Genomic DNA, 27,783 nt, shown 5'->3' on the forward strand with positions numbered 1-27,783 from the left:
GCATTGCAAGAGACCCATCAGTGTGACGCTCACTCAATACCCTGTTGGCGCTATGTAATACGGCCTTCGCACTACCCAACACACCAACCCCAAACTGGAAATCATTAAGGTATTTGGTCATTTCTTTGCCAACCCCTTTCATAGCCACCTTAGAAACCAAACGCCTCCATATAGTACCCACTGCAATAGGTCGAATCCCATTGTCGGGTTTTAAAAGCGGTGTAAAAGGAGCAGACGCGACAAACTCTGCCAAAGTAGACGGACATCTCCCTCCTAACCATAAATTAACCACTGCAGTGATAGCACATATGAGGTCAGTGGCAATAGCCGATCCTTCTCCACAAAGAGCATCCAAAATATGTTGCGCTCTCAAACCGTCCCTCCCACACGAAGTTCCTTTGGGAAACGATTTAATGCAACCAAGGACACTATCAACCTCCGCCACAAGAAGAGGCTCGGAATAAGTCATGTTCGGCATAGCCGGCGGTTTCTTGTACGGGTGTTTAGCCTCTAAAGCCTTTGTGATATCAGAATTGTATGGTGCAACATCAGATGAGCATAACACCTTTACTGCAACAGTAAAGTGACCATCCGCAACTTTTCGAAGACACTGTTTAACGTTATTGTTGACAAGGTCCTCCTCCTTTTGAATATCCATGTCATCTTGGCCTAATGACCTCGAACCAGAACCATTTAACATATTTTTAATTAACATGGTAATACCGTCAACTTTCCCCCATGTGGCTAAAGAACTCATTATTTAATGATGTTGCATGGCTTTCCTATTCCTGGACCTGCTTTCGTGCCTATTTTGGGTCTAAACACCTGTAAAGTGCAACGAGGAAGAAGTAACAGCCTAACCCACGCATCAACAGAATCTGGTTGAGCAACCACTTTATAGAGTGTTGTTTTCAAAGCTTGCGAAAAGGCCATCCGACAACTATGAGGGATACTCTTGACGGTAACGATAGGTGTCTTAAGTACACGATCAAGGAGGGAGACATCCAACACTTGTATGGTAGAAATAACATACGCATAGACGATTATAAGTGATCAAGCAGTATTTAATTACTTAAAGCATTTGTCCATAGAATGAGCTTGTTAGTAAAGGTTTATATATCCTTATATTATATTAGATAACACAAAGATATCTGTTATATGCCAAAAGAAAAAAAAATTACATACCCCCCCCCCCCCCCTTCTTCTCTTCAAATGGTGTGCAATACTAGGCCAGTAGAATTTTACATGATTTGATCACTACACAACACACAACTGGTTATGTGAAAGCACTCTACTTTGGAGTAACAAGTTCTTCAGCGACCAACATCCATATGTATTATGTAGAAACAAGAAATCTTGGAAGGCCAACCTTGTGACCAAAGGCTTTAACATCTTGCTGAATTTGGCTTCTATACTCTCCGAATGTAAATCTTCTGTAAACCGAATTTTCTTCATCATAGCAACCGATAAACGACTCGTAAGAAGGGCACAAGAAGTAAGCTATAGAGTGTCTCTCCACTTCCTGATTTACCATTACTTTGTGCTCCACGCTCTTGTAAACATCGTTGCTCCACGCCTGCAAATTTCGTATATTTTACGAATTTATGTCATGATTCATAGAATATATGAATTTACATGACGTGTATTCAATAGAAAAATATGATGTGTATTCTATGATCATGAATTAAACTTTACTAATGATTAATGACTGATGAACAACTATGCCTTTGGTCGAATATAAAAATCACTTATTCCTCTAAAAGTTTTATTTTGAACTATACGTCTTCTCTCACCAAAGATTAATTATCAAACCTACCAGTTGACCTGGGTTCATGCTAAGAGAATCTACAACTTATTTTTCAGAAAAAAAAGAGAATCTACAACTAAAAGTTTCATTTTGGACCATATATATGATACGTAGCATTTGTATTATACACAAAAAAAAAAAAAAAATTATAGTCAGGGGAACAAATCAGTATTTAAATATTAAGAAAAGGTCGTTAAAGCTTATTAGTTGAAAAGATGGACAATTTACTAATTAATTCCCACGCTTTTAACTCAATATGTTTAAGTGTGAGGCAATGGGGATGTAACAGGATTTGAATCACGCATGTAGCAAGAATTTTATGGGTTCGGTTTAATTCCAACAAGTGTATTTTACTAATAGAAGAAAACATCACTTCTAGTATTCAAACTTAGATACGGTAGGTTGTGTATGGAATAAGCTTTTCAGAATCCTCCTCACCCCATCACCCACCCCTAAAGTCACATTAGTTAAAACAACCCCTAAAGTCACATTAGTTAAAACAACAACAGTCTATACAAACTAACTGCATATCCACACTCTTAAATGTTGATAGATTTTTAAGATATCAATTGCTTTTCTTAATTTTAAATGTGAACTTTTCTATGATTTCTTTATTAACCTTTTATAGGCGAACATACACCTCTAAATTTACTCCTAAAATACACTAAATGTAAACTTTGTGTAATTTAAACTTGCACCGCTTAAACACCTAATGCTAATAGGCGAAGAGGATATCGGCCCATGAAGGCTTAGCAAGGTAATATCTAAAATAGATATTGCCTAAAGTGACGTTGTACAAAAAAAAATGCAGTGTCTAAAATAGATTTATAAGTATGAATCTTTTTTGCTTTATTTGACACATCTATATGAACGGTAAAGAAATCAAATATTTTTCTAGTGGTTATCTAATGATTCGAAAACTTTTAGTGTTTTTTCTTTTTGCGATTTATTTCCTCCATCTATTGACTTTAGTACGAACTTGAGAATATATTGCATTAAGCAAATTAAGATGTTGAAAGTTGTATCTACTAGCAATGCATTAAGATTTGATTCCCTACCCCATATAACTTTAGAATATGAGGGGTAGGGAACAAACACATTCGAAACTATAACATCTTTATATCATGCCCATTAGTATAAAAAGTTAAAGATGCTATTATGGGAATAAAACTTCTTGTTGTTGCATTTAAGGGCCAAAAATAGGTGTTCACCAAATGCAAAAGGTATAAGAAATATACCTGAAAAAGGTCACCAATATTGACAACAAGGGCATCCGGGTTAGGTTTAACTGCCACCCATTTGGAATCTTTCATGAGTTGAAGCCCACCAACATGTTCATCCTGGTGCAAAATTGTGAGGAAATCGCTATCCGTATGGGGCACAAGTCCAAAAACCTCTGGAGAGATGGGACATGGAGGGTATCGATTCAACCTCATGAAACACGTGTTTGCATTGCAGTTATCTTCCCATGCCCCCCTTTGAGAGCCCATATTCGCCACAAGCACTCTCGCTATTGACTTTGCAAGTTCTTGCATCGCACCCGCGTATTCCTGCATTACTTCCCTAGAAAAGATAACACCGAATATATAGAGTTACACATTTTGTATTTACTTGAAACTTGTACGTGAAGAATAAAAGGGAAATAGATAGTGATATTCTTTTATCTCAAAAACGCAGTATAATTAGGAGCATTTGCGTTTGTACGTAGGAGAATAATATATTCTTTTATTCCATTATTCTTAGCCGCTTATAATATTTTTTTTGGTTAAAATTCCTTACTTCTGATTCTCTTTATAATCTGCTTGTTTTTCTTATAATATTTGTACAATAACTAATTTATTATAGGAATAAGATAGGCAATGGCTTGATACAAACCAAAAGTTGTCCTTAACTTATATAAAACATCTTATAATAAAAATAAGAAACCATTAAAACCGACAGAGAATATTTTTTACCCGTTTTAGTTAATAAAGGACTATATGATTATCTGATTGTGGAATAGAATTGTAGTTTAGTGCTTCAAATTCTACTTTATAAATATAAATAAGCAAAGTGGTAGTGGCTTAATTAGAACCTTTTTTGATAACTATGGTTTGTAAGAATAAACATATGGTTATGTATATTTATATATGTTTATCAAAATAATTAAATTATAGCTTATTACAATATTAGCAAGGTAATTATTGATAGATCATATTACCCTTACTTGCTAATCAAGGATTTCCTCTTGTGTATATACAAATGTATAGAGAAATTTATTAACATCATAAGATAAACCTTAAACCTCACATAAGAATTCTGTAATCCCTTTTCTTTCCATATTTTCGGTTTATCAAGAACCCTAATCATCATCACTAATATACATTCTAAAGGGGAACTCGACCAAGCTGACAATCATGTCGTCTGGATCAAGCTCATTAGTCGTGGCTCCTCACTCTGCCGTAACAGGTATGTTTTAGTTATAGGTTTATCATAATATTCATGTTTTTCATTACCAACGTGAAGAACTAATCAATATGATTGCGTTCAGCAATGTCTATTTTATTAAATTATGCCCTAAAACAGTCTTTCTGTTAATATCTTATGTTTAACTTCAAGCCATGTCTTTAAATTAAACCATATACATCATGTGTGTAACAAAAACTCAAAAAACCGTTGGAAATGATTTTCCAGTGTATGTTTTTCCCACGCACATTTAGGAAAATCGTTCAAAAATGGGTTTTTGAACAAATTTCCTATGAAATCTGTCGTAGGAAAATGACTTATTTCCTAGTAGTGAAGTGTTTGAACATGCATCATGTTTATACATGGAAAAAGTAAACTTGAGCCCTAAATCAAAGAAGAGATTGAGCGATATATATATACGCACCTTTCGGCATGACAAGATCAAAGACCACACAATAAAAACAAGGTTATATATGGGTTCTAATTGTAAGAGGGAATAGTGTTGTAAAAGTTTTATTTCCTTACGAAAAAGTGAAATGAAAAGGTCATGTTACCTCAATGAGTTGAATTCTCCATAGCAAGTATCATCAGATATCTTGGAAAGAGGAACATGGAAAGCTTCACACCATGATAACTGTTTTGGACATGTTGCGGTCCGGTTTCCCCAACGATACGAGTTGTCAAGAAGCCCGGACGATGTTTTTCGTTCAAAAGGCGCCTTAAACAGCTTCACTTGCTCCTTCCTCATCTTCCTAAGAAGCTCAAGGTTTATTCCATGGTTAACAATCTGAAAGAACCCCCATTCGGATGAAGCTTTGCATATCTCCGAAGCGCAAGAAACCCGCTCTTCCTCATTCTCACTCCACAACCCGCAAAGGTCCACAAGCGGAAGCTCACATTCTTCCAACCCCGGCTCGTCGTTCACGACTCTTTGTTTAATGTCAACCCAGTCACAAGACTGGTTTAAAAGTTGAGCATAGTCATGGAAGAGAGGTGGATTCTGGTTGCGCTCAATCATTTTCACACAAAATCTCTAGTGCACGAGGGGTTTGTATGTTTAATATAACAAACTTGAATGGTACAAATATATGACCAGAAAGAGGAAGTTTTATAGTGATAATATTCAAGAAACTACAAGGAGAAAACAACAAAAGGGTGAGTGCTAAATACTAAAGTGGTCTTCTAATTGTTTATATATATCAAGGTTGAAAAATGAAGATGGAACAAACGGGAAAGCTTAGAAATTGTGACAATTGTCAAACTTGTGCAGCCTAGGAATTATATTGGGCCAAAAAGGACGAAGTCTACGCGTGGTTACAGAAGATCAAAAATATTTGGCACCGAATAATGTTAAAGAATAAAAATGCTGGTGGAAATGGCAGAAGAAAAGTTCGGTGGATCCAATTATAAGTAAAAATAATGACCAAAAGTAAGATACTTAAGAGCATGCCACATGACAAACTGTACAATCGTGTTTAACTATTGAGGTTTATGAACTGGTTAGTTTCACATGGTGATCGGTACATTTAATTTAATATATTTTTAGACAGACTAAAAGGTATATTAATGTTTACTTAGATAATAACCAGGGTTACACATAGGTAAAAAACATATCAACAAACAATATAAAACATAAACTACGTATTCAGTCAACACAAATATTTGACATAAGTTTTTTAACAAAAGATGTTAAACTATATCTATAACATAAAAAGAAAATACTTTATAAATAAACAATGCAATGAATAAGAAATAATATAACATAAATGAACCATTAGACCTGAAAAAAAATAAAAAACACATATTAGTAAAAGATTTTGTAATATTAATTGAAAACTAAGTTTACAAATACATACCAGCTTTAAACTGTATCACATTAAGTTTCCGAAAATCTCTTTGTAAATAGCTTTATTTATTTTTTTTAAATGTTCCTAATTGTTCTAAAGAACGTTTTTTTTCTTTTTTTTAGAGTGTTTTTTTAAATAATTTTCAGAGATATATATATTTTTATAGCATTTTTCATGTCATTTCTTAATAAATAAATAAATAAAACTTAAAGAACATTCAGTTTGATCACCATTCACCGGTTCTTCTTCTTTTCTCAAGAGTAAATTAAATCATTGACAATGTGGTTATTAATTGGAATAAATGGACTTAATCATGGAGTTAATTGCGTTAATGTGAATAAATAGATTTAATTGTCGAATTAATTGAATTAAATTGGAATGCTTATTTTAATTTAGTGGATTAAAAATAATTGTGAATATGTGAAAATTATTGATATGGAAATGTGATTACATGGAATCCTATGTAGATAGGCTAGAATAAGGACATGTGAAGAGAATCATCTTGCTTTAATATATTAGTAAGATAAGATGTTCATGGTGCGTAAATGTAAACAACTTGAAATAGATTTTTTTTTTTAAGATTTTTACATATTTCCTCGTACTTAGCACCCTTAATTACATATTTCCCCACACCTAACAAGCAATTACTTATTTCCCCTTTTCATATCAAATTACCAAGTTACTTATATCTCTTACCATTAATAAATTAATTAAAAAACAAAGTTATATTAGTAATTATAGAGTTAAACACACACCATGAAATCATTTTCTCTAGCCTACTTCTGGCAAGCTCGATTTTTCCGGTAAGCTTCTGGCCATCTCATCACCGCGATAAATGACTATCACCACTTTTTCCCTCTGAATCCCGCCCTCTCATGTACACTTTTTTATTATACTTGAGTTGTTTTTGTTTGTAACAAATTTATATCCAAACCTTTTTTATATTGACTATTGATTAAAAAGTTCGATGCCAATTGGTTTATTAGTGTTCGATATGTTCATCTTTACATCGACTCGGTTTGGAGTGAACTTAAGGAGATATGTAATTGATGTTTTAAGAAAGGGAATATATGTAAGGGCAAATGTTATGGAAAACCAACCAACGTTCAATATTTGCTCACAAAAGTCCCTTTACATTTTTTTACATGTAAAAGTCCCTTTACATGATATTTTTGATCATAAATATGAAATCACTTATAATGGTCTGTTTTACTATCTATAGAGGCTAGTTGTGTAATTATCTCTAAAACATAAAAATCTCTCACCATATATATATACTAGGCGAGTGCTCGCGCGATACGGCGGGTATTTGAAAACATGTCTTGGTAATCACGTAACAATTATGGGTGTTCATGGTTTGTTTTAAAATCTTGAAACCGTGGTCGTATTTTGGTTTCATAGTTGGTTTTTATCATTTACTTTCAGTCGATTGGTCAATTCCAAAATTTTCAAAATGTAGTGAATGGTTTAGTTTGCAGTTTATAACGAAAACTGTCCATATGATACCAGACCATACTGTAAAAGTTTAATGCATTTTAATATTTTGATTGTTTAGTATTAGATATGTTTTGTTATATATATATACACACACATACATACATACATATAGGGTGAGAATCCTATAAGAACTTTTTGAAATTGAAATTTTTAAGAACCATTTTGTGCAACAAAAAAACCCTTTAAAAATTATAAAAAGAAAAAAAAAAGAAAGTTTTAAAAGTGTAAAAAATCCAAAAATTTTTATTTTTCATCCAGGTTTCATTAAAAAAACCCTAACTATACACATATGTATATTTTTATTTAATCTTGATTTACATAATGTACACATATGTACGTTATCATTTATTTTAAACTAAATTTATTGTTGAAGCTTAAACTGTGAAACCAAACCAGAACCAAACCGTTAGTAATGCTTTAGTTTTAATTTTCAATTGTTCAGTTTTAATTTTCAATAATAAAAAGTTCGTTACTAACGTTTGAGCTCATACGTTTAACTTAAAGTATCAAAACTGGCATTGAACACCCTTAGGTAACATGTCAATTTTTTTAAAAAACTGAAAAAACTATAATAATATCATACTCAAATTAAAGAGCATAAAAATCTCATTTTTATGATGCAATTTTTGTACAAGAACACTGACGTATGAAAAAGTTATAGTCTTTTAAAAGTCGTAGGGGGTGGTTGGTTTGAAATTGAAATAAAAAAATATAATATGGTTAAAGATGAGAGGGTAAACTTGTAAGCTGGTTGAGTTATGTTTAAAAGACAAGTTTACCTCTTTTTACACATGTACATTATGCATTAAAATATGTAAACTCTTAAAATCAAATGTCTTAATTTTCCTTTGTCTCACGCATTATATATAGTATAGATAACCACACCAACGTTCCTCCTCCCAACAACCAGTCCATAACCGTCGACCACCTCTCCCAACCACATATACATGCAACGAATAGACACAAAGTCATCGCTGCTCCTCATCTTCTCATATCTATCATTCAATATATTTTGCATCTTTAAATCTTAGTTTCCCTAACTCTAGATACAAAACTAATTTTGTTTTTAAAGTAAAAGAGGTTAATATTTAAAGAAATTAGGGTTACATGAACTACTGTTGAAGATCCTGTGTGTTAATGTTTGTAGTTAGAATGTGGAAGGTGAAGATGAAACAGAATTAATAGTCATCATCTTGGAATATAGTAAAAGAGAACGCGTAAATTAGAGATTCGGTCGACCCCAAGATGAATTAACCCAAAAATCCAAAATTGAGATCTATTTCAACAGTCCGAAAACCATTCCTCAACAAGACCACCATCGGTGAGGAACAAATCATCGACCTCATCCTCAATGTCGTTGTACGACACATCTCGGAGTGGCTTATCGGTGTCGATACAAACCGATTCAACAACTCTCAAATTCGATATGAGATTTGAGGAAAATTGACTGGAGAGGCATAATCCTAGACCTTGTTTTGATGTACCAAAATTAATGAACACTGGGTGAGGATTGATTGATTGGAAGGTCTAACATAACTAATGGTGAGATAATTTTGTGTTTAAAGATAGTTACACAACTAGCTCCTATAGATTGTAAAACAGACCATTATAAGTAATTTCATATTTATGTTCAATAATATCATGTAGAGGGACTTTTATATGCAAAAAAATGTGAGGAGACTTTTGTAAGCAAACATTGAAAGTTGGTTGGTTTTTTATAGCATTTGCCCTATATATAAATACTTATTTAATTATGTCATTAAATGTAAAGCAGTCATTTAATTAGTTAATTTTAATGAAATTGGGAGATATGTAATATGTGTGGTTTAAGGAGGGAAAATATGTAATTGTTTTTAAGGAATGGGTAAATATGTAATAAGGTAACGTAGTAAGGGGATATATGTAAATGCTTTTTTTTTATTATGCACGATTTATTTATTTAATTTCACTTTTTTTTTCTTTAGTTTTGTTATAGAATACAATGAAAATCCCATAACTTTAGTTACCATCAATCAATTATATATGGACAAAATAAAGATAACTACAAAAAAACCGTCGGTAATACCTTGATAATTGAGGTTTTGGATTTTTTTTATTACATTACAAGGTTTTCCAAGCAATTGTCGAGATGGGGCCATTTTTGACGGGTATTTCGTTGGTATAATCATCTAGAACTACCTGATCCCTTTTCCCTCAAGCGCAACACAAAATCAATCAAACTAAAGTCATATTGTTTGTTTGTTATCCCACCCCCACTTGCGCCAAACCTTTTTTTCTTATGCCCCAAGTGTTTGTTTAGTGGTGGTTAAAATGTTGGCATCAGTGGGTACCGGTACTATAATATTACCTCTTTGTTTGTGGTTTTGTCATTTATACAGGATAATTCATCTTTAAAATCAAAGATGAATTATTGATGTGGTCTTAGAATCCTCGTCTTATATATGGTTTCACTGTTGTTGATTAATAAATATGGTGTTATTTACCTTACACTAAGCAATGGTGGTCTACATTAATCCATAGATGATCGCCTACTAGCATGTGGTTGTTATAATTTGTAATGTCAGCAATGTAATTAAAAAAATTGTATGCTAGAGAAATTTAATGTAATTTATCTACATAAAGTTTGTTTAACAAAATGACTTGTTATAGCCACTGTTACTTCATATGATTAAAACGGACCTAACTGACACGTGTCAAGGGCCATAATGGCCCAGTAGCGAACCAGTAAGTGTATATGTGTTGTTTAACATAATGACTTGTTATAGCCACTATTACTTCATATGATCAAAACGGACCTAACTGACACGTGTCAAGGGCCATAATGGCCCAGTAGCGAACCAGTAACTGTATATGTGTCTGGAACACCAAAATGACTTGTTATAACTTAGTGTTGCTTTGTAATAAGATAAGGAACTCAACTAACACATGTCAAGGCATATCATGGCCCAATTCGAACTAGTAACAATATATGTGTTTACGACGTCAAAATGACTTGTTATAACTAATCTTTACTTTGCATTACCAAAACGAGCCTAAGGCATGCCAAAGCCAATCATATTCCAATAACGAACTTTAATTGTATATGTGTATTTAACAACAAAATGAAGAGTTTTTTGGCAATACCCTTCAATTTCGGGAGTTAGGAATATATGAAATTTTAAAAGTTCGGTAAGTTTTTTATTTTTTTAAATGCTCATCATCCCATGATATAAAGTCTTTGAAAACCAAATCTGGTTGGAAAATCAAATACTCATGCTAACCCATAATTTACATTACAATCTTTTGAACTATTCACGAACCAAACAAAATATCGGATTTCAGTTCTATTCTATTCTATTCTATTTTCAGTTAACTTAAAAAATTATAGGGAACTTCAAATCTTCTAGTATTTTAAATTCACAAATCAAACTTCCAACTAAACACGACCATTCGTTTATAAGATGAAAGAACAAAATCAAAAATAATCTTGAACATTCATCTAATTAAATTTTGCTAACAAATATAATTAAAAAATATGTTTCAATAAAAATATAAATCAGCACCAATATAATGCATTAATATGTTAGATAGTTGCTAATTTACACCTAAACCACCTTACCACCTCATTAAAATAGATAGTTGCTAATTTTAACAAATTTTTCGATACAATTATTAATAAGGGGCATTTACATATTTCTTATTCCTAAAGTCATTTATTACATATTTTCTTAAGCTAAAAAAACTAAATTACATATTTTCCCTTCCTAATACATATATATTATATATTTATCCTTTTCACTAAAATTAACTTATTAAATTCCCATTTTACCCTTATATATAAAAAATGTTTCTTGCATATTTTCACTGTCAAATTTTTCTAAATGATTTGATTCTTTGATGCTTGTAAATAATTTTTTAATCTTTTCATGTTCTTATGTGTAGCTTTTTGTATAATTTGATATCAATTTTATAGCTAATTGAAACAAATACACGAGATATTAGAAACTAGATTAGTTTTTTAACCCACCATTTCTCAAGCAACAAAATTAACTATATTTTGTATCTTGCAGTCCATGCCACAACCGCCAAAGACTACTACGACCCTAGAGTTCACCGCCGAAAAACCGCCGTAGGATTTCGTCGCTGATGGTTAACCAACGTTCGTCTCTCCGCCTTGGTTCGCCACAGGTATTGCAAATCTGAACATTGGTCCAACGATGGTGGGTTTCCGGCTGGTCATAAACAAGCCTATCTATAGATTCTCCAATTTAGGTTTGAGAAGAAACTCCGATTTGGTACTTCATTTCTTTTGGTTGTGGGTATTATATATTGATGAGGGTAAATGAATAATTTTATATAAAAAAAGAAGATATATGTAATTGATTTTTAAAAGTTGGGGAAAGAAAAATATGTAATTATCTGTCTTATAAAAAGGAAATATGTAAAAATCTCTATTAATAGCTACAAAAACTTATAATAAACAACGTATATGAAAATAAACTGCATATATTAATAACAATAACAATTAACAAGGGAAAATTCCCTAAATAGCCATTGTTAATCAAACTTTTTAGAAATAACCATGGTTTTTAAGAAATTTCCAAAATGACCAAAAAATCATCAAATCTAATGTAAACCATTTCTGATCTGACAAATTAATGTGGCCTATTATAAGCCGTCAGGTGTTTCATTTTCCAGCGGAATCGACTGATTTGGAGTTTCTCGGATGCATTCGTGAAGGGCCGACGTAAAAGAAAAAACAGTCGGGTACGACGATTTAATTCTTGTTACTGTCGGATCCGAAGAATTAATCTTCACAAATTTCTCTAAAATGAAGTCATGGATTCGTCGCTTTCTTGCGCTAATTTCTCAAAAAACAAATGTGATTCATGGAAAATAAGCACTATGGTTGGGTTCTCATAAAAAAACTAAGCAATTTACACTATGAATTAGCAAGATTATGTGAAGAAGATAGAGTTGGTTATGGAGGTTTTAGTGTTTGAGATGTAGAAGATGAAGACTAAAAAATTACGTCAGAGGACTAAAAAAAATTACGTTGGACAATGCAAAAACTTCGTTTTTAGTCGGAAGACCATACATCATGGCACGTGGTAAGATTTTAGTAGCCAATCTAATTCATCGGATCAGAAATAGTTTACGTCAAATCCGACAATTATTTTTGGCCATTTTAGGAATTTCTTGAAAAACCATGGTTATTTTTGAAAAGTTTGCTCAACAATTGCTATTTAGGGAATTTTCCCTAATAATAATGGTAAAGCCGGTCTTGTTCCTTTTCTGTTGAATTCTTTTTCAATTAAATAATTTAACACTGTAGTTGACTTTTAAATCCAAAGTATATTTTAATATTCAATATTATTAAATATTGAAATTCGTCAATCATGTTTGTTTTTCTTTCTTAAATTCAAAGGACGGATCAAGTTGGTCTTAGGGATGAATATTAATAATAAGCACATGGTAAGAACATCTTCGCTTCAACTGCCTTCAACTATTATAACGATAATTAATTTTATAACTATTATAGATTATTATTCTGTGCATGAGTCATGACCTCCAAACCGTTTTTTCCTCTCATAGAATATGAATATCTTCAACCACCTAAATAAAATGGTCTGCAAATAATGCATTACATGGAAGTGATTGATTGTCACTAGCCGCCCGAAAATGATGGAATATCATGCGGTTAGCGATCTGTTGATACCGTTTTCTTAACACGGTGGAATTAAATTGAACACAGGGTTTTGATTTACTAATATTACTTAACCATTGATTTGAGTTTCAAGGTTTCTATCATAAAACGGCCAAGCATACAACATAACTTCGTCTTAGTTTCAAAATATGCTACATGGATAAATCTAAACATGATTTTGTAGAATCAAAAGCTTTCAAAATCCTTAATGATTTCCTTTCAAGTAAGTAGTCTTAATGGATCCTTGAGTCCAGGTTTCTAATGATTGCGTTAATGGTGAATACAATCAACAAACACGGTTTAAATCTAACCTTACTAATAAAAGAAAATAATAAGGATGATGTGGCAATACCATATTCATTATTGATCTAATCTCTTTTCTCATTCATTCTACATATCTATGGGTTGTGAACAAAACCATTTTGTTAAATGGGTTATAATTTCCTTTATAATCTTTAATCTAATTTATTATCTATCCATGAATCATTGGTCAAAATAATTATGGCAAAAGAGTTATAATTTCTTTTATAATTTTCTAATTGCTCATCTTATTTATCCTATATATCCATGGGTCATGGGTCAAAACAATTTTGACAAATGGGTTATAATTTCCCTTCTAATTTTATAGCCTCTCATCTCATTCATTATAGTTATCCATGGGTAATGAGTCAAAAGAATTTTAACAAATGTTGTATATTGTTGTAAACTTGTAATGGTTCATCTCATTCGAATTTCTAAATTTGAGATTATAGACTTCTTATTATTTATAGTATATATATTTTATTTTCTTCTTATCTTTGATTTTGTTTATTTATTTCAAAAAAACGTACCTTATTTATTTTTATTATTTAACAAATCCCGTGTAATACATGGGTTCAAAAGCTAGTAAAATAATAGAATAAACAATCAACTTGATCATATACTTTTAACCAACCTATCAGTTAGCCGATTTATAGTTGTGTTTTCACTAGATGCACAAACTAGTTGTCCATATATTATTGTGTATGCCTACTACTAGCGTGTGCTTGGGTTGCAACTGATTTTGGATGAATGTAGTACATACACAATTGGAGGCGAGAAAGGAGGGTTAGGAATGTATCAAGCTCAGTGTCAAAAATGGCATACTTACTGATAATTATAATCCCGATTCGTTAAAGATAAAACCGATGGGTGGCTAGGTCGATCTCAAGGGGAGGATAAGGAAGATCAAATTCAAATATAAAAGGTTTATTGGATTTTAATAATCCCTATTGACTAGTATTGACCGATAATAATCTCTATTCATTTTATCGCCGCTGGTGGTCCCAAATTTAAAAAAAATGGCCCCTAATGGTCCCCCGTTAAAAATGACTTAACGGCGTTATACTTTTTTCCGAATTTCAAACTAATGTGTTAGGGTTTTTAATCGGAATGAGGATACGAGTCGATTGATGTAAAGCTTCGTTCGAAACGGTGCTCCAAAACGACGATACAATGCTTCAATTCGGGTGTTTGAACTTACAATTAACAAAAATCAAGTTGTTTGGATCACCGTTTCAAGCTAATTTTTACATCAATCGACTCGTATCCTACTTCAGAACAAAAGCTCTAAAACGATAGTTTGCAATTCATAAAAAAGTATAACGCCGTTAAGTCATTTTTAACGGGGGACCATTGGGGGCCAATTTTTTTAAATTTAGGACCACCAGCGGCGATAAAATGAATAGGGATTATTATCGGTCAATACCAGTTAATAGGGATTATTAAAATCCAATAAACCAATATAAAATTACTTAAGTTTTATTTATTCAAAGTTTATATTTATCTTTAATTAGTTTCCTATTTCTAGTCAAATTGTGATTGTTAGGCCTATAAATATTTTTCAGTTTTCTTTTTATAATAAAAAGTTCAAGCTTTAATTGAAGTTTAAAAAAACCCAACCTTATTTCCATTCGATTTCGAGTTTCGATCTCAACAATTTATGTAGCATCACTTTATTTATTATATTCTTTGATACAAATCCTATCACAAAAGTCATCAACGTTAACTTCGATTCCATGGTCAAGTTTCTGTCACACAACTCTTAATTAAGAGTTCTATATCCAATTTGTTTTTTTCCAACAATTGATATCAGAGCGTAGGCGATCTACGATCTTCAGGAAGTTCAAGAACGGTATGGGGCGAATAACCACATCAGATCGACGGGAAACAATTCAGCCGTAAGGAGTACGGCTCACGTTTTTCCATTCAATCAACGAAGACGGTGACTATGGGAGACGCGGTACCAAGCGTGAACCAAGTTTTGCAAGCAAGGGAACCAAGTTCAACTTCGTTGAAGTGTTCGAAGTTAACAAAAACAAACTACAATACGTGGGCTGTAATTATGGAATCAATCCTTGATGCTTAAGGATTATGGAGGTGGTGAAAGGAGAAGCCGTAGATGAGAGAAAGAACAAGATGGCTAAGGCTATTGTTTTTCAAGCCTTATCGGAAAACGTGTTGATGCAAGTTTCAAGACCCCTAGTGCTCAGGAAATTTGGGAATCACTACGGGTAAGATTCCTTGGGGCTGATCGTGTCAACAAGCTCGCTTACGATCATTGAAGATGGGTGAAAAAGAATCTGTTGAAGACTTTGCTAGGAAGATAACGGAATACGCCTCGCAATTTGATAGTTTGGGTAGTCCGATAGATGATCATGAACTCGTGAAAAACTGCTCGATAGCGTTTCGAACCGTTTTATTGCTATTGTAGCAACTATCGAACAGTGGACCGGTCTTAACACTATGGTTTTTGAAGATTGTATAGCAAGATTAAAGGCTTTTGAAGAGAGAATCAAAGGCAAGGAAGCAATGGCCGAGATGCGAAAATTATTGTATGCCAAATACGATAATCAAGGAAAAAAGGTCACCGATCATGACCGGAAAAATTATGCTCGGGGTCGTGGCTCCTCGGGTTATGACCAACGGGGCCATGGAAGAGGCTGTGGTCAAGGTTAGAGTAGAGGACGGGGTCGGTTCAATCAGAACTATGATAACCGAAGAGACGGTAACCAACTGAATACGAACAACCAATGCAGAGAAGGCAATCAATGTAATAATTATAACAATCAAAATAATCAAAATCAAGGTAGAGATAAAAGCGGTGTTTGGTGTTATAATTGTAATGTTTTGGGCCACTTTGCTTGGGAATGCCCGAGATCACCGACTCAAGAAACGAATCTGAACCAAGCCGAGGCCAACCCGCCGACTCTAATGATGACCTCAGTTGAAGTTAATAAAGAACAAGTCATGTTGAACGAGGAGAAGGTTCATCCATTCCATTATGCAAACGACTCGGTAAGCGATTCAATTTGGTATTTAGATAATGGGGCATCTAATCACATAGATGTTAAGCCCACTTTGCCCAAATTGATTATCCAGTGGCGGTTTGGTGAAATTTGGAGACGGGTACAAGGTGAATATCAAAGGGAGAGGTTCAGTTATTTTCGATTGCAAGAATGGTGAGCAACGGGTTATGAATGACGTCTATTACATACCTGACTTGTGTAGCAACATATTGAGCATCGGCCAGTTAACCGAAGAAGGGTGTAAAGTTTGGATAGCAAATGACCACTTATGGCTATACGAGGAAAGAGATCGCTTGCTAATGAGAGTTCTGGGAAGTCCAAGCCGTCTTTATAAGATCGAGCTTAGAATTGAAACCCCGGTATGTCTTTTAGCTTCCATTAAAGACCAAGGATGGCTATGGCATGCTAGACTAGGTCATGTTAATTATGAAACAAACTAATATGAAGTCTAAAAATATGGTGCATGGCGATATTCAAACTTTGCATGGTGAGCATGTTTGCAATGCACGTATGCTTAGCAAACATAGTAGAAACCTGTTTCCTAAAAACGCCACGTTTCGTGCCACCAGACCATTCTAGTTGGCTCACACGAATTTATGTGAACCAATCTCACCTCCCACTTTGGGAGGAAACCGATATTTTGTGCTTCTTGTAGATGATCATACAAGGTACATGTGGGTTTATACTATTAAATATAAGAATGATGCTTTGGGTATTTTCAAAAAGTTTAAACAGGAAGTGGAGTTAGAGCATTCGTTAAAGGTTAAAGCTCTAAGAAGCGATCGAGATGGCGAGTTTCTCAACAAAATTTTCACCGAATATTGTCATCAAGAAGGAATAAAAAGGATGTTTACGGCTCTTTACTCTCCTCAACAAAACGGTGTAGTCGAAAGGCGAAACCGAAAGGTCCTAAATGCAACTAGAAGTATGATGAAAGCTATGGACCTTCCACAAAACTTATGAGGAGAAACGGTGAGATACTTGGTTTACGTGTTGAATTGGGTACCAACTAAAGCATTGAAGACAATAACCCCCTATGAAGCCTTGAAAGGCCGAAAGCCCAATATAACACACTTACGAGTGTTTGGGTGCTTAACGTAGTTGAAGATACCCACCGTTAACCTCCAAAAATTAGATGACCAAAGCATGGAGGTTGTACATCTAGGAACCGAACCGGGATCAAAAGCTTACAGATTGTACGACCGGGATCAAAACTGTATTTATGTGAGCCGGGATATCCGTTTTGAAGAAAGTCAAAAGTTTAACTGGTCTCGACATACCGACTCGTTTCAAGTCGGAACCGGACCTAAATGGGTTGAATTTATAATCGAGTCGGTCCAAGAAGAAGTTCAAGAAGAAATTTCAGTCGAAAATGAATACCCAACAGACCTTAACGGGCCTGAATTTGAAAACCAACCAGAAGATAATCCCGAACCTGAGCTGCAAAGAACTGGTCGTCAATCGGTCCCTCCTAAAAGGTTTGAAGATTATGTAATGTTATGTGAAGTAGAATGTCTTATTCTAGATGAAGAGCCAGCTACCTTTAGGCAAAGAATTCCAAAAAATGGTGAGAAGCAATGAGATCCTAATTAGTCTCAATCGAACAAAACAATACGTGGGACTTATGTAACTTACCACTGTGTTACAAGGCGATCGGTTTGAAATAGGTGTTTATAACCAAACATGATGCAGATGGGTTAATAATAAAGTACAAATCAAGATTAGTCGCGAAGGGGTACGTACAAGAGCATGGGGTAGACTTTGATGAGGTTTTTGTTTCGGTGGCAAGAATGAAAATTGTTCGTTTGTTCTAAGCAATCGCAGCAAATTATGGTTGGTTCATTTACCATTTGGACGTTAAATCGACGTTCTTAAATGGCAAGCTGAAGGAAGAATTGTATGTGAAGTAACCTGATGGTTTTGAATTTCCCAGGAAACACGGTATGGTTTATAAGTTACAAAAGGCTTTATATGGTCTTCGTCAAGCCCCACGAGCTTGGAAAGAAAAACTCGACAAAACGTTGAAAGGTTTGGATTTTATTCGATGTCCAAGAGAACCGGCTGTGTACAAGCGGAATACGAGAACTGACATCCTCATTGTTGGTGTATATGTCGATGATCTTATCGTGACTGGATCGAGTCAAACCGAGATTGAGAAATTCAAAAGTCAAATGAAGAATGAATTCGAGATGCAAGATCTCGGAATGCTATCTTATTATTTGGGCATTGAAGTAACACAAAAGAAGCATGAGATAAAGTTGAAACAAGAAGCTTATACTAATAAAATTTTAATGAGTGCAGGTTTAAGCAAGTGCAACCCGACTCGATTTCCTATGGAACATTGATTGCAAGTAACGAAAGATGAAGAATGAGAACCCATTGATGCAACCAAATATCGAAGAATAATCGGTAGCTTAAGGTGTTTAACACACACGAGGCCTGATCTGAGTTACTCAGTTGGAGTTGCTAGTAGGTTCATGCAAGAACCGAAACAATCCCACATGCAAATTATTATGTATATATTACGATATGTATAAGGCACGAGTGGGTATGGTTTAACGTATGGATGCGGTAGTAGAGAATTGGTTGGTTTTTGTGATAGTAGTTATGGTAAGGATCAAATGGATGGACAAGGTACCACCGGAATGGTGTTTTATTATGGTGGTGCATTGATCTCATGGCTCTCACAAAAATAACAACTGTAGCCTTGTCGCCATGTGAATTTGAGTACATGGCAGCAGTAACCGCGGCTTGTCAAGCTATATGGTTAAGGGGATTGTTAAGCTAGTTGACCGGGTATGAAGAAAAGGTAGTGACGTTACATGTGGATAATAGATCTGCCATAGATTTGATGAAGAATCTCGCGTTTCATGGAAGAAGTAAGATTAGATTTCACTTCATTCGTGAATGTATTGAACGTGGTGAAGTCCAAGTTGAGCATATTAATGGAGAGAAACAAAAGGTGGATATACTTACAAAAGCGCTACCGAAGTTAAAGTTTGAAGAGATGAGGAAATTGCTCGGGATTGAAGATCTGAAAGGAACGAATCAAGATTAAGGGGGTAAATGATAATTATAATCTCGATTCATTAAAGATAAAACCGAGGGGTGGCTAGGTCTATCTCAAGGTGAGGATAAGGAGGAGATCAAATTCAGATATATTATTATTTAAGTTTATTTATTTAAAGTTTATGTTTAACTTTTATTACTTTCCTATTTCTAGTCATTAGGCCTATAAATACTTTTGAGTTTTCTTTTTTATAATAATAAGTTTAGTTTTATTGAAGTTAAAAAAAACACAGCCCCTGTTTCCTTTCGATTTTAAGTATCGATCTCAACAATTATGTAGCATCACTTTATTTATTATATTCTTTGATACAAATCCCATCATAAAAGTCATCAACGTCAACTTCGATTCCGTGGTCAAGTTTCAATCACACAACTCTTAATTAAGATATCTATATCCAATTTGTTTTTTCCAACACCTAAGTTTGTGATATGGGCTAAACCCATAGCTACCTAGGTTTTTGATGACTACTTTGTGATTTAAGGATTTTTCTTGGTTTTTGGTTTTATATTTGCATTAATACTAAAGTAAAGAATCTTTTTACAATTGATTTAATGTGTTTGCATATGTAGTTTTTATTTATTATTGATCTTTGTTTCGTATGTGTCTTTTTGAACGTCTTTCAGTTATAGACGCATATTTAGGTAGCTTACTGTGTGTTTGTGATTATTTTATGGTTTTACTAGACGTAGTAATCCATATGAACATTGGTTGGTGATTTATTAAGATTTTATATTCTACCTATCTGGAGACTGAGAGGTAATAGATAGTCGGATTGTCCTTGGGATTAGGCGTTTAGGCTAGAACGCTCTGGCAGGAGGTTTCCTAGATTTCCCTAGTTTCATTGTAATTCCGTGTCTTATCGATTGTTCTTAGGTTACCCCTTGCACTTTAGGGTGTATTGAGATAATGAGACTGACAGGTAATCTATCTTTTAGGGTACTTTAGTATTGTTTGAGAGACTGACAGGTAATCCAACTAATCGGTAAGTTTAAACGCCCCTTAGTGTTTCCTTTTAGGTGACACCCGGAGAATGATTAGGGATCCACTAGGTTGCTTAAGGGTGTCGTATTATAAGATCCCGGTTCCATCATAGTTCCATAGCCGAGAGAGATCCAAGATTCATAAGTATGATTCTAAACCTAGGTAGTGTTTCTCCCATCTTTGAGCTTGTCTAGGTCATAGAGTTTAAGTCTGTTAGTGTCAGTGTCAGTGTCAGTGTCAGTTTTAGTTTAAGTATTTTTTGAGTTTATAGTTAATAAATAAAAAACACAAAAAAACAATTAAATATATTTAATTAAGTTTTAAGTCGGAGTCTAGTTTTAGGTGTCGCTAGTGTCCTTTGGGTTTGATATCCGGACTTCATTAGGCTTTACTACAGTTGATAGGTACACTTGCCTGTCTAGTAGTCTAGCATTAGGGTAGTCTAGATTTTATCATTTTAAAACTAGAGTGTCTAGATTAGATTAAGTTTTTATAGACCGCTTTCAGCACATCAGTTTTCAATACAAACCATTTGAGATACTCATACTGTTCGTATCCGATAAGCCATGGGCGTCCATATCCGGATTTGATTTGTATGACAGCTTGCAATACGTACCGTATGGTTTATAGTCCAGTTCGTATTGCCATCTTTTCATAATTGGCAAATTAATCCTTTGACTTGAACTTTATAGGCTTGACACATCAGTCCCTCAACTTCTTAAACATCAAAAAAGTCAACCGAACACTTTTAAAACTTCTGAAGACTCGTATACTCGTATATATACTTGTATATAAATATGTATTTTATATGGAGTGTTAAATTGATAACATAAATATGAATATGAAGTTTTTTTTTAATAACAAACTAACCTACTCCTAAGTACTCTTATAAACCGCATATGTCTGCAGCTTGCAGAATTTGAACCCTTCTTATTTACGATAGAAGGGAGACACCTTACCACCACCTCATATCCAAAAAAAAAAAAAACCATGTGTAAAGTCAAACCTCTTTATTTCACATGCAATCATAAATCAAGGTTTATGCATCATCACATGCTCCAAGCAGGTTTAGGTGAAAAGGCAACCAATAAATGAACTAACTTCAACTTGTGTGTTTTCATTAATTCATAATAATAAATCAATAATATTTTAATGCAATGAAAATGTCCAAAACAGTATTCGTACGTTAAAAACCTTCATTTTCCCAACCTCACGGATTCCCACCTTCGTCGATAAGAACAAATCAAGGTTTCATTTTCGACCAGATTTGAATTCCTTGCACAACTGTTTCTTAATATTCGGCCGGCATATGGTTTAGTTATCTGTCATGTGTTTTGGTTTTTGGACGGCTAATATTCATTTTTTTGGTTTTTGTTTTCAACGTGTGAAATGAATCTTTTATTTCAGCATTTATATACGGAGAATATCCCAAAAACCAGGATGTTTTAAGACTTTTATCTATAAAACATGTTTCCATGTTCTTTTTCTTCTTTTTATTTTTTTTTTCTTATTTTTATAACAAAAAAAAAAATTCAACTTAAATCCATCAGATGTTATACTTGAAATTATTTGAACCCATTGCCATACTTAATCGAATAAATTCAATACACTAGGTCTCATTGTCAAAGGTTTACCGTCCTGTATCTCCATAATTGATTTGTCAGAACCGAGAACTCGTCATATGAATTTATCGGGTTGGTTTTGAATTATAATAATCGAGTCATCTAGATTTGAAAATTTTGAAATTAAATTTGAATTAAACCATATTTGAGTTTCAATTTGAATTGAGTTCCAAAAGCAACTTGAATTTCGGTGTGAACTTGGGTTATTTCAAATAAATTAAATGAACTATGAGCGAAATAAATAATATATAATGAAAGTTACATTTAGTTTTTAAATAGTGAAAAATTATATATATGATGCGAATTCTTATATTCGGGTCAAATTGGTTTTAAAATCGCATAGAATTTAATTCAAGAATTCAATCTTTTTTATGTTAACCCAATTCAATAAATCAAATTTGAATTCTTAATTCAAATTCAGTTTAGTTCAAATTTTGATTTGTCTAACTCCATTTCACAGACGACAGTCGATTCACATAAGAAACACAGATCTTCGTACCAGATTGTCAAAAATCTTCTCAAAAAATGTTCAAATTCACTAGTCCCAAGGTTATAAGCTGGCAATTCAACATGCTTTAACTCATCACAGCAAGACGGTTATATTGGTGACCAAGCTCGTACTTGACAGTAAATAACGGTTTATATTAGTATGATGCTAGGTAGAACAATGTAAGATTTGTGTGTGTGTATTGAATGTGTGGTGGTTAGATGAGAATTGCCATTCACAAAAAAAAATAATATAATAATAATTGAATGCCCTCTTCTGAGAGGATGAACATTGTATATATGTGCATTTTTTATTTATTTATTTTTTTAAACGGCTACGTATTATAAACACAACCAAGCTACCAGGCCCAAGAGTAGCAAGGCCAAAAATCCAGAACACTATAGTATTCACTATTCACCCCTATATAGAGGTGCACAAATCGATTAACCGGTTAACCAATAACCGGTTAATTTTCTATCCGGTTTTTTATAGGCAGGAAATAACTGGTTAAACGGGTCGGGTACTAACCGGTGTTGATAAAATAATAAATAAAAAAATCAACTGGTCGGCAAATAACCGGTTAAAAACCGGTTTTTAATAAAATAATAATAAAAAAAATCAGTGAAATCAATAATAAAAACCGGTTACTAAGCAACAGTAAGAATCGGTTAGTAACCGGTTAGGATTGGACCGGTTAGACTTTCAGGTTAGGATCGGTTGGTAACCGGTTAGGATCGGTTGTAAATCGTTTGGTTGGTTTCAACGAAAATAAAGTTAGGATTGGACTGGTTACTAACCAGCGGTTAGAATCGGTTAAACAACATTATAGTATTCACCCCTATACCCAAATAAAAAACTATTTCATTTTCTTCTATAACAGGACTATTACAAAACCTCTATAAAGAGCCACATTTGTAACTCTATTTTCTCAAAAATATTAACATTTCAACACGAAAATAAAGCGAAAAAATCAAGGATTAAAGATATTCGAGCCGCCCATGTTAATGGCAGTTAGAATTGAGATGGTTGTGATCACACCAAGCCATAATAAAGCTGATCCTGCAAATAAATTTAAACATTGATTAATAAAACAACACATATGAATGAATATTACAAAACAAAACATGTCAAGTGTGGTCAATAGTCAATACCTCCTGAATCAGAACCACCATCAGGAGTCACAACATCAGGCGTTTGACCGGAGGACGTTGTAGCTGACTTCGTATTATTCACATTTAATGTTTCAGAAGCCACTATTCCCTGAAACTCTTCACTAACAATAAACGCTGCCAATACATCCATGAACGATTCTTTATCGGATGACGGCTCATATGTAGTGCCAGCTGGCGCTAGTTCTGAAAACTCGTCATCTGATGCATCAATGTCGGCTTTGATTCTTTCATCTTCTTCATCTTCAACATAAGCTTTATATGTGAGTCGAAGTAAAATCTCTCCGGTGGGCCCCTTGTTAAACGGCACCCAACCTCCTTGTAGTGTCACAACCCTGTCTGTTGGCACTGTGTCTTTTAAAGATCTTAGGTCAACCTAAAAGAAGACCGATTAAGTTATTAGCACGTCGAATAACCAGATAATTAGATATTTGAGTGTTTGAAAACGAGAATTATTAAAACTAACGAACAAAAAATTTGATAATGAGGAGTGTTTTCCAAATTAGATTAAAAAGGCGGGTTGAAAGACAATTTTCTTTTTTATAACCGTGAGAACCTGCCGTTGAGGATCCAAGACTTTTCGTAGGGGGGGGGAATAGGAGTCGGATAAAAATGCATCGGGACAACAACTGTTGAAATACCGATGTTTTAATGTATAAACAGATTTAAATAATTGAATTTAACAGCCACTAATGATGACAAAAACGCTATAATTAATGTAAAAATAAATTTTAAAAAACCGAAGTTTTATAAAAGATTAAAAAAATTTACCTAGATGAAAAATAACACTATCTTAAAAGAAAATATAAATTATCGATAAATTTTGTCAAAAAGTGTAATTTAACCAATCGGTTGTGTTGCGATTGGTATGAAACTAATTACCGGAAACCCAATTATGTGACCGCATAATAATAAAATGATCAAAGGAGCAGTTATTTACCTCTCCTGCACCAACAGTCAAGTGTACAAATCCAAGAGAATCCTTTACTTGTACCGACAACTTCTGGTTTCTAGGGTTTGTAACTAGCATACTGAAATCCTGCCATAAAGCAAAAGATCAACAAATATTAGTAATGAACTTCATACAGATATAAAAGACGCAAAATAACGAATTTCATAGTGATGAATATCTCACTTGATTCCATATTGGCTGGCCGGGAGGCCCAGTCACGGTGGTTTGACTATTCTTTTTACTATGCATCACTTGATCTTCCAGCTTTAGTTCAACATATGGATCGGTTTTTCCTGTAAAAATAAATAAAAAAAAATTCATGATAAGACTTGTATTTCAGTGTGTACTAATCTTGTACAAAAAGAAAATAATAAAAAATATATAAAAATGACAGCCACCATAGAAGAGGTAGGACAGTTTTCGAGCATCGACAAGAGTGACCGAAAGTTCGCCCGCAAAATCTTTATTTCCTTCTTGCATTTCACCCGACTTGAAATCATTTTGAAGTGGACCGACTGTTTTCCCCTTTTGGAAGTCCAACACAATTTTCTTGGGACGCACAAATAATCGAGGCAAATCCTCGGTCAAAAGTTTTTTCAAAAACCTAAAATGTAAAAAAAGAAACATCAAATAAGTAGTTGATATATCACAAGAAATGTCTAAATAAATCATGATCACGTGAAGAAAACCACTTACATTGAGAGTACGGGGATCGCTGGTATCACATAAATACATGCAAGAGAAAAAAATGTTAAATTATGTATTAGTATTTAGCTAAGTCAACAATATAATGGTACAAATGATTAACTAAAATTAAGTGGCATACCCATTAAATTAAACAACCGAAACGGCAACAACTCAAACTTAATTTTTGGAAGCGAGACAAAAGCCCATGAAACACCTCCCACCCAAGGCTCGGTTTGAATCAATCTAAGTTTAACCCAAAGTTCTCCATCAATATCAAAATCCCGAATGCCAACCGGCACCTTGACTGGAATAATCCCAAAGTTCAGTGTCAGCATTAGAAGCATTTGAGCACCACCCGTGTAACGAAGACCAATTTGGTACCTTTAAAAAGTAATACAATAAACAATTAAACATAAAAGTTAACCAGCAACTAGGCCTATAAACAAACCAAACGTTCAGCTAAGTTCGTTTGTTTAATAAATGAACGAACATGAACAAGTTTTTTTGTTGATTTAGTTAAGCGAACATGAACGCATGTCTCGTCCATTCATTTATATAATTAACGTTTGTTCATTTGCATTCGTTATGTATTCACTTAATTTTTTAGGCCAATTGTAATATGGTCTAGTTTATGAAATCAAGTACCACCCAATCGCCAATTACAATTTAGTCAAGTTTTATTAATTTTTTCGGCCCAATAAATTGATTTTCGGTTTACCTTTAATTGGCGTTCATTTAGTAATGTTCGTTTGCATTCGGTTCGTTATACTATTAACGAACACAAATACGTTTGTTTTCTTAACGAGCAAACAAACAAGAATACCTCATTCGCTTAATTATCATGTTTGATTAAAGTTAAATAAACGAGCACGAATAGGCTCCATCACGTACAATCAGTTCATTTGCACGCCTACCAACAACTAACAGATAACAACTCGAATATAAATTTTAAAACTTTAACATATAACTCACTGTAAATCATTGTTACTGCGTGACGTTCTCCGTTCCACATTTCTAACAACAAACGGCTCATCCCCAAGCGAAAACTGTTTAATCTCAACCCGTTCCACATAATCCGGCTTCTGCAAATCATCAATAACCGGCTGAAGCAACCCGATAACCCAATTCTCGAGCCCGTTTCTATAAACCTTCCATAACTTCCCCAACACCATATTCACCCACTCAACCGATTCTTTCCGCTGCAAATCCTTTTCAAGAAAAAGCGAAAAACTTGACGGTACTTGCGGCCAAATTCCGAGCTTCCCGTCATCTTTTTTCGGTTTTCTTGACGCCCAAATCTTATCAAACACCACCCCACTAATAAAAAACAAAATAAACATCCCACCAATGTTTTTATTAACTGGAGGCAAAGGAATTGGATGTATAACCCCTAATTGAGTTGATAGTTTACCTATTACAGGGTCTTCTCTAAACCCACTAAACTCATCAAAAATTTGATCTTTTTGATGGGTTTTTAAACCCATTTTCATTAAAGTTGAAATCTTTAAGCTTAAAGATTGATTCTTGCCATCAATTGAACCCATAGAACCCAAAACCAGACCTCTGTTTCTTCTTCTTCTTGAGGTTGTAATAATAAAATTGGTTCCAATTGATTTCTGACATGGGCAATTGACCGGCGATACAGATGACATCCACAGAATCTTGGAACAATCGGAGCTTGCAGACATGGAATTAGGGTTTAATACATGAAATTGAATTGGGGAAAATGGGTTGAAACCCTAAAAATGAATAGAAGCTGAATTGGTGTGTTAAATTTCAAGATTTCGATGTGGGTATGACTAAAAGTTGAAGAGAAACGGAACCCAGATTGGAATTGAAGTAAATGAATTGGATTTGAATGGTCGGCATGAGTGATTTGACTGGAAATTTATACGGTTTTAATGGCCGAGAAAGTGGGATGAGCTAAAATGGTGGAAATAAAGGAGGCTGGCGGCACGATATACACGTGGGGCGGAATAGACGCGGGGTTACATGATACGGAAGGTTGACTGTTGATGTTGATGGTGAAAGCAGGCCACCCTGGGGTCGATCTTCTTGTTGATATTGATGTTGGACGGCTGTAGACAACATGAGATGTGGTTGGAGTTTGGACTCGAGTTTTGGATGAGTTAGTTGGGTGTGGGTTCCTGGGGCGACCATAAACCGGGTAAGATTCGTGAGACTAATACTGATCATATCTGGTTATT

General features: G+C 34.0%; 3 protein-coding genes across 3 annotated transcripts; 1 reads left to right on the forward strand and 2 right to left on the reverse strand.

Annotated features, from left to right (window-relative positions):
- Positions 1–1,315: 1,315 nt before the first annotated feature.
- Positions 1,316–5,270, reverse strand: LOC143626470 (gibberellin 2-beta-dioxygenase 8-like). Its single transcript, XM_077096555.1, has 3 exons — positions 4,807–5,270; positions 3,046–3,370; positions 1,316–1,576 (listed from the first exon to the last, which is right to left on the reverse strand). Exons 1-3 carry the CDS (start codon positions 5,268–5,270, stop codon positions 1,337–1,339), a joined length of 1,029 nt encoding a protein of 342 aa, XP_076952670.1. The 3' UTR covers positions 1,316–1,336.
- A 10,775-nt stretch (positions 5,271–16,045) lies between these two features.
- LOC143626527 (uncharacterized) lies at positions 16,046–17,571 on the forward strand. Its single transcript, XM_077096595.1, has 4 exons — positions 16,046–16,253; positions 16,389–16,614; positions 16,682–16,967; positions 17,344–17,571. Exons 1-4 carry the CDS (start codon positions 16,046–16,048, stop codon positions 17,569–17,571), a joined length of 948 nt encoding a protein of 315 aa, XP_076952710.1.
- Positions 17,572–23,627: 6,056 nt separating this feature from the next.
- Positions 23,628–27,365, reverse strand: LOC143626471 (synaptotagmin-2-like). The gene is made up of 8 exons (XM_077096556.1): positions 26,549–27,365; positions 25,716–25,957; positions 25,586–25,604; positions 25,288–25,493; positions 25,073–25,182; positions 24,878–24,976; positions 23,920–24,313; positions 23,628–23,827 (listed from the first exon to the last, which is right to left on the reverse strand). The coding sequence occupies exons 1-8, from the start codon at positions 27,262–27,264 to the stop codon at positions 23,739–23,741; spliced, it is 1,875 nt and encodes a 624-aa protein (XP_076952671.1). The 5' UTR covers positions 27,265–27,365; the 3' UTR covers positions 23,628–23,738.
- Positions 27,366–27,783: the final 418 nt, after the last annotated feature.

Source organism: Bidens hawaiensis, unplaced genomic scaffold (assembly GCF_021521415.1).
Source record: "Bidens hawaiensis isolate Kalapana, Puna unplaced genomic scaffold, B.hawaiensis_p1.1 tig00004412_1, whole genome shotgun sequence".
In the NCBI taxonomy this organism is placed as follows: Eukaryota; Viridiplantae; Streptophyta; class Magnoliopsida; order Asterales; family Asteraceae; genus Bidens; species Bidens hawaiensis.

Excerpts from the sequence above, each read along its gene's own strand:
- LOC143626470 (XM_077096555.1), bottom strand. The coding sequence starts at position 5,270 with ATGATTGAGCGCAACCAGAATCCACCTCTCTTCCATGACTATGCTCAA. Across the intron at positions 3,371-4,806 it reads GGAGAATTCAACTCATTGAG|GGAAGTAATGCAGGAATACG; the intron begins GTAACATGACCT and ends TATCTTTTCTAG. Across the intron at positions 1,577-3,045 it reads ATATTGGTGACCTTTTTCAG|GCGTGGAGCAACGATGTTTA; the intron begins GTATATTTCTTA and ends CGAAATTTGCAG.
- LOC143626527 (XM_077096595.1), top strand. The coding sequence starts at position 16,046 with ATGGTTTTTGAAGATTGTATAGCAAGATTAAAGGCTTTTGAAGAGAGA. Across the intron at positions 16,254-16,388 it reads TGGAAGAGGCTGTGGTCAAG|GTAGAGATAAAAGCGGTGTT; the intron begins GTTAGAGTAGAG and ends ATCAAAATCAAG. Across the intron at positions 16,615-16,681 it reads TCGGTAAGCGATTCAATTTG|TGGCGGTTTGGTGAAATTTG; the intron begins GTATTTAGATAA and ends TTGATTATCCAG.
- LOC143626471 (XM_077096556.1), bottom strand. The coding sequence starts at position 27,264 with ATGTCTGCAAGCTCCGATTGTTCCAAGATTCTGTGGATGTCATCTGTA. Across the intron at positions 25,958-26,548 it reads CGCAGTAACAATGATTTACA|GTACCAAATTGGTCTTCGTT; the intron begins GTGAGTTATATG and ends TACTTTTTAAAG. Across the intron at positions 24,314-24,877 it reads TGACTGTTGGTGCAGGAGAG|GTTGACCTAAGATCTTTAAA; the intron begins GTAAATAACTGC and ends GTCTTCTTTTAG.